Raw genomic sequence first — 7,728 nt, 5'->3', positions numbered from 1 at the left:
TTGTGGGTGGAGGTCTAATCTGACCTCATTTATTGAACACAACACAACTGACTCCATGTAACTCGTCCATTCAGTCACATCATCGATATATCTCATCTTATACAATAGCAATTGTTTAATTGGTGCCGGTGACTTTGTGCTGGGGTAACCTTGGTACTGTTGAAAAGCTAAGTGGTTTTATATTGGGAGATAACTGAATCTGTGAGGTGCGTTCATAGGCCTGGTGGGTGGAAGTTTATACAAGATTGTGCTGGGTCTCTGAGTGGGTGAGCTTGGTAATCTTCTCTTCCAGGATTGCCATCGAACACTTTCCTCTTCTAGGTCCCAGATAAGATTAACAACAGACAAAATGACTCAAAATTTACCATTGGTCCTTATTGTATAGAAAACCAACCAAAGTTCCCCTAGAAGTCCACTTCCCCCTCGTACAGGAGGATCCCACTGAACACCGTCAGAGGCTCATCGGAATGGGCCAGTTTTCCAGTCACCAGGTCGATGCAGACGGTGTCACCCGCACTTAGCTGTAGAATTATATTAAAGACCCCAAGAGAACTGGTGGTGGTCTTGTTTTCTACGAGAGGCTTCTTCTCCAGGCCTTCAGGTTGGTAGCCCTCTGAGTCCACCCTGGCGATGCCCAAGTTGGATTTGGAGAGCACTGCTTCAATCTTTTCATCTTTGTAGCCGGTCAGGATGGCACTAAAGAAATAGCGGCCTTCTATTGGAGCCGTGAAGATACCTGGAAACAATGCAGACACTGATATTTATGGACAGGAACCATGAGAAGTGTCGTCATCCATTACTATGAGGAGAGTTCCCTCACCATGGATTCCAAGAAGAGAGAAATGGAACCAATATGGTGACACAGACTAAGCATTTTCAAGCCCATCAATACCCCCCCTCCCCCTACATCCCAGAGGGCAGGAAAACTCATGGTGTCCCCCGTAGGCAACAACACATTTCACTCTACACAACGAATTCCAGCTGAAATGTTAGAAGTTACTAAATTATAATGGAAGCCAAGCCTTGTGACCAGAGATTGGAGACATGATGGGACCAATGCGTCACATTCTTCAATAACCCCACCACTAGTCCAGTCACAGGGGGGTCTGGAGGGCCGAATCATTTTCTTTAGTGGTGAGATCTCTCTAATGCTTCTGGTGATGGCCACTAGGGGTGCACATCCCATGTTGGGGGTTTTTATCCATTTTGCACTACCTACCTTAGGGTGTTCCTGTCATACTTCAAGTGTACGCACCTTCCATGGAGAGTTCAAACCCTCCTTGATTTGTTTCTGCCCACCTGTGGTTGGTAACCTCCAACTTAAGATGCCCCTACTGCAATAAAATATAGTGCTTCATCTTGGGGTATTCCCCTTTGTATTGGGAACTACTTTTACATTCTCAACAAAATAAATGAATAAAAAGATCAATCCAGCAGAGCGGGGCCCTGCTTGTACAAGCCAAGGAAGTCAGCCCAGAGGTCTCCCCACCACTAGTACTGCTATACTAAATATAAAGAAACAGCTGGTCCAGCTCCCCAGTATCCACCAAAGAGTGACAATTAAATTGCTGCCTAAGCTCCTTCTGCTTTTCACATGTTGCCATGGCACAGGCAATATTCCAGAGAACATAGGCTTGGAGGTCATTTTCTTTAACTTGAAACCTAATTCCCTAAACTGATTTTTAAGGATCCCTCTCCCGGCTGTTAGGGGTAGCAGTGACAGCTAGAGTTGCCACCACTGGGTCTGCCACCTGCACATCCTCACATAACTTTACAAACATGTTGGGGTGCTCAAACACAGGGCTGGTCTTCCTTTTCTGGGGGCCCCTACCACTCCCTCTAGTTACATTAACCCAACTCCTTACATGTTCATCCTGACTAACCTCTCCACCCCCCACATCTAAGCCATTATCTGCCCGCTCAGTGATTAGGGGCCCCTCTCAAGGTGATCCAGTGATTAGGGGCCCCTATCAAGGTGATCCAGTGATTTCAGTGTTGCAATGCGCTTCTCCAGCTCCCCAATGCGAGATACCAGAAAGGTGACTTGCTCACATCTGTCACAGCGGTATTCACCTAGGTATTCACCTGGAAGCTGTTACTCCATTTGTACATACATATGGTTGACTGTGCACTGAACCAAACCTTCCACCTTGCTACCACTCATTTCCCAGTTACAATGTTTCTTTGAGTTATAAATGTTTACTTACAGTTTGTGGTTACTATAAGGATTTAACTTTTGTTTTCCAGCTCCACTTGAGTAAATATCCACTTTCACAAGCCAAACAGTTATATCACACCGACCTATCATCTAATAATATATCACACCGACCTATCATCTAATAATATATCACACCGACCTATCATCTAATAATATATCACACGGAGCTAAGTTCTAAAATTTTATTACACCAACCTACCATCCAAGAGCCAATCTCACCTGGTGGGCCTATTGGGCCTTGTTTTCCAGTAGCTCCATCTTTACCAGAAGGCCCAGGGGGTCCTTGTGGCCCTTGTGGCCCAATCTTCCCAATTGGGCCAGGAGGACCTGGCAGGCCTGGAGGACCTATATTAATGGGAGATTGAGAAAATGTTAAATGTAAAGAATTTATGCTATGTGTATTTCTTGAAGAGTTTACCATGAGATGTATTAAAGGGTCAGTCCAGCCAAAAAATATACTGAAGGTATAAATGGACAATGGGCAGAACAATGGAGACCCATCTACATCCTGACCTCCACCACCAATCTCCTTGTGTCCTGAATCTGAATGTAGAACAGTGGAGACCTGAATACATCCTGACCTCCACCACCAATCCCCTTGTGTCCCGATTCTGAATGTAGAACGATGGAAACCTAACTACATCCTGACCTCCACCTCCATTCCCCTTGTTTCCCGATTCTGAATGTAGAATAATGGAGACCTATCTACATCCTGACCTCCACCACCAATCTCCTTGTGTCTTGAATCTGAATGTAGAATAATGGAGACCTAACTACATCTTGACCTCCACCACCATTCCCCTTGTGTCCCGATTCTGAATGTAGAATGATGGAGACCTATCTACATCCTGACCTCCACCACCAATCTCCTTGTGTCTTGAATCTGATGCATCTGCACCCCATCTTTTAATGGCAGCCTTTGCTTACCCATGAAGTCCTGCACTGTAAAGTTCTGCCACTCAGAAGACAGGAGAATCATGGAGCTGTTCAGGCTGTTTATTCTGCGATTGATTCCATTTAGTTGACTGTTATGGAGTTTATCAAACCAGGCAGTGTGCGTACGGAGGGTGCTGTTCACTTCCTGCACACAGTTCCATAGACCAGAGACATGTTTGTTCAGATTCTCCTTGATCTTGTGAAGGCTCCCAGAGACGGAATCAAGCTTAACGCAGATATTCTCCAGCTTAGAAACTCTTTCTTCCAGGCTGCTGGAAGATCTTCTGCACTCCCTGGTTTCCTCCACCACTGTACTTCCATATCTGCTAATTTCTTTTTGGAAGACATCAAACTTTTCTGTATTGTCTTTTATGTGTTCCGTCACCTCCTCCTGGATTTTATTGATCTCAGAAATGAGTTTGTGTTTGGTGGTGGAGAGATCGTGGATATCAGTCTGCTGCCGACCGAGGCTTTCCTGGAGATCTTTGACGGTGTCATTCAGGGAAGAGAAAGTCACGATAACGTTGGACAATTCTCCTTGCAGATTCTTCAGTTCCCCACTATTTCCTCCAATGACAGTGAAGCCATCGAGTGGTTTTTGGAAGCCGGTGTGATCTTTGTCGTCCTCAGGTTTACTCTTTAAGAACTGACAGGTTTCTGTGCACTCACCTACCTGCTCCTTGAGTTTGCCCACCTCTTCCTGCAGGTTGGAGCACACCTGGCCACAGCTCTTATAATCAAACTCCATCATCCTTCTCAGGGATTTTATATCATTTTCCATATCCAATATCTTCCCAGTCATGTTCAGATCAAACTTATACAGATCATTTGTGATTGTACTTGTAAATCTATCCTGTGTATCCTTCATTTCAGAAACGATTTTACCAAATGTCTCTCCATTGGAGTCCAGCACCATTTTTATATGTGTCATCTCCCCATCCAGGTCCATCAGTGTCTCCTCCATGGAGTTTCCAGATAGTCTGAGGTTGGTTAGATCAGTGCGGGCAATGTGAATCAGATCTTCGTTATCTTTCATCCTCTTTTCTAGATCTTCATATAATTTGGTGATATCTGCTCCCTGATTGTTGCATTGATTGCTGCAGCTTTGGATGGTGTCTGTCACCTGGTTCCTCAAAGCATCTACATCTTCAATGACTTTATTCATTTGTTCTTCATTCTTCTCCACCTGATCCCTGAGAGAGTAAATATCATCGGAAAAGCCGCTTATCTTTTCTTCCATCAGGTCTCGGAATCCAGAGCTGTTCCCAAGCTCAGTCAGGAGAAAATTGATTCTGTAGTCATTGCCATTAATGCGATTTTTCAGGTCGTCGCTGAGTTTCTTTATCTCATCCTTGAAATAGTTCTGCATTTCATCCCGATAATTGTAATAATATTCCTCCAGACTGTGTTGTGTAGTATTCATTCTTCCTTCAATGTCTGATAAGCGGTTGTTTAAGGTCAGGTCCACTTGGCTAGGGGCTTGATTGGTATTTTCCCCTAATTCCTGATCCAGACGGACTGTGAGAGCTACCACAGAGCCGGATATTGTGTCAGCTTTCTTCTCGGCCTGGCTCACTCTGTTGTGTAAATCTTCTATATCTGAGCAGCAATCCTCTGGCACGCGTGCCGTCAGTTCCACCACTCGGGTCTGAATATTCTGCACAATGTCCCTGTTACGCTGGTCCACTGAATTGATTAATTTCTCCAGTCCTCGGATCCGATCTCTGTCCTCATTTTGCTGGTTTCGGAACCCATCCACCCCTGCAAGACAAGCAGAACAAGATTGCTGCATCCTCTTCTCCACTTCCTGTAAGATTTCTCTCTTCACATCGGTCACAATGATATTTGGGCCACCATTGGGCTTGTTGTTCAGGTTGCCCAGTTCTTGGTCGTGATCTTTCACTTTTTTATCCAGATTTGTTAGAAGTGTCTGAATATCGTTCAGTTTCTCTGACATATCCGATTGACCTGAGGCCGAATCTGCCGGCTGTTTGCTATTTAATACGTTCTGAACCGTCAGACGGATTTCTGATTGGAATTTCTCGTTCATTCCTTGCAGTGTGGATTGCAACGTGTGCAGCTCTTTGGTCAGACGCTGCACTTTGTCCTCCAGCTGCTTGACTTTTTCTGAATCCGCTTGGCCTGGAAGAAATCGCAGAAAAGTTTTATCAGCTTATCAAGCAATTTGTCAGATTGGTTACAATATGGATGTCCAATTCATCAAAACCTCAGCAATACCTGAAGGAAGGTTCAGGGACCCAGAAGAGAGATCCAGAAAAAGGCTGCAAAGGGTGAGATAGAAACAGAGACAGTGATTGGTACAGAAAAATAAAAGAAAATGGAGCAGAGGAGAAGATTTAACCCAGAGCTTCTCAATCCCTCCAGGGGGCGCTAGGGGTTCCTTCAGCAGTTTGCCCCCTCTCAGGCCAATGACCCCAATGTTCATTTTGGCTATCTGTAAGGGTGACATTCTTCCCAATGGCCAGCAATGTAAGAGGAATTCTTCCCAATGGCCACCGCACTAATATACTGTGAGCTGTGGGTATAATAATTATAGAAGGGGGCCCTGAACGTAATTTCAAGGATTCCCCATCATAAAAAAGGTCCAGAAACACCAACATCAAGGTGAGGATTCACCTAACGCCAAGTCCCATTCTGGGTAATATGAATGCCCACATTGCCAATGATAAGGAGTCTGGGCACGGAGTTACTTGGCATCATTCAACTACAAATGTCATCAGTCTGAGAGGGACAGAGCCATATGGAAGGTGAGTACTGCAGCTACAAACTCTGCATTGATATATTGCACTTCTGACAACAACCAATAGAACAATGAATAAGCTTTCTATAACTAACGCATTCCATGGGTATAATACCGGAATCTTCAGCCAAAACATATACAGTGTTTAGTGGTTTAGATGAATGCACAGAACCTGTGAAAGTTTTTGTGTGGGTAACGGGGTTTAGGAAGGGTCCCGGTCGGGGTGATTTTGTTGTCTGTGACGTCCTCCATCAATGACAAATAATAATAAGCCATCAGAGGGACAGAAATGAAGAGAAATCTCCTTTATAGGCTCAGGGACAGCAATACAAATTTACCAGAAGGATTTCTATTCCCGTCTATGAATGTTTTTACCCCCTCGCTGAATCTCTTTTCTGGGGTTACTGAGCGCCCTCCTGATCCCGGTCCATAGTGTAGAATGGTTTGGGAATTATTTGGGTATTTTCTGGTTCCCTGGAGGATCAGGAGGGAATTGTTTCTTTGGAAGGATCTATGGGGGGTCTGCGGACTGTGAACGTTTGTGGTGAATAATCGTCATGATATGAGATCATCGGGACAGAACGTTTCTTATCAGCACTCAGATTGTTCCCATGGAATGGTGGCTGATATCATTTGTTTATTCTCAGAGACTTTCCTGCCAAAACAAACACTTGGAATGGTGAAGATTACAAATCCTTCTGTGTTATAAATAATCCCCGCTCAATATAAGGAATACCAGGGGAAGCCTCCCGTATCTGCTGGAAGTCTTTCCATAGGGTTCTATAGTGGGCCATATGAGGTCCTTCCATGTCATTCTCTTCCAGCTAAGGTGACACTCCAAGGACTTGTGGGTTTCAGGGCTTAATGATTGAACTTACCTTCTCCTCCAGATCCACTCAGATGGTTCCCTCCGCTGGATCCAGAAATATTGGGTCTTACAGGTCTGGGCCGGGGTTTGCTGGTGGGAATCTGAGGACCACCTGATGGTCCTTCCATGCAGTCATCTCCAGAATATCCTTGGCAGCACTTCCACTCCATGTCTGACACCGTCTTGTAGGCCACCTTGTATCTGGGTCTGACATAGCTGCGATACCTGGGAGTACAAAATGAAGATAATGACACCTAAGTCCCCGAACACTGCAAGAATCAGAAACTTACCCGAGGGAACCAGAACTCTGCCACTTACCTTGAGCTCAGCATAACCAATAGGACAACTGCCCACCATATGTACATAGATAAGACTACAACCTCCCCCCCTCTATGTGAAGGCTCAGATCCATGGAAAGCTTCAAGAATGAAACTCAGATCAACTGAGATCCAAGGGACCCACAAAACGTGGAGTGCAGGAGAACTGAGAAGAGATATGAAGGATGGATAATAATTCAATCCAATGAAGAGGAGCAGTCATGGACGACTGGTAGAGTTGGAAATAATTTCAGTATCTTGAAAGCTATAGCAGACGGTGTCCATAATACATCAAATATAAATCAGTGTTTTTTGGCATGCAAGAGGATATTTCTTTTAAATCCTTGATAAACAATACAAAAATAAGATGAAATATTACAAATAATTACCATGAATATGGCCATCTGACTGGCGCTGGACATATGGAATGCAGAACTTGTGTCTACGTCAGGGGAAAAATAGAAAACTGAAAAGTGTGAAATTTGTTGTACCTATGGTATGGGGAGAACCCAGAAATCATCATAATGATTGTTATTTGTGTGCTGGGAATGTAAAAGAATCGTTACAAGAAACACAAGTGGGAGTACGGTGATATGGAATCAATAAGACGACCTGTGCCGCATGGTGC

At 44.5% G+C, this 7,728-nt stretch overlaps 1 protein-coding gene across 1 annotated transcript in view; it reads right to left on the bottom strand.

Annotated features, from left to right (window-relative positions):
• The window catches only part of EMILIN1 (elastin microfibril interfacer 1), a gene marked incomplete in the record, with an annotated part of 18,643 nt that continues 10,915 nt past the window's right edge, over positions 1-7,728 (bottom strand). The window contains 4 exon segments of the mRNA XM_072408551.1: positions 1-760; positions 2,438-2,563; positions 3,146-5,296; positions 6,794-7,008. Of these exon segments, the coding sequence (XP_072264652.1) occupies positions 405-760; positions 2,438-2,563; positions 3,146-5,296; positions 6,794-7,008 (2,848 nt within the window).

This window comes from Pyxicephalus adspersus, chromosome 4, assembly GCF_032062135.1.
Source record: "Pyxicephalus adspersus chromosome 4, UCB_Pads_2.0, whole genome shotgun sequence".
Lineage (NCBI taxonomy): Eukaryota > Metazoa > Chordata > Amphibia > Anura > Pyxicephalidae > Pyxicephalus > Pyxicephalus adspersus.
This window is presented reverse-complemented; position numbering and strand designations above follow the sequence as displayed.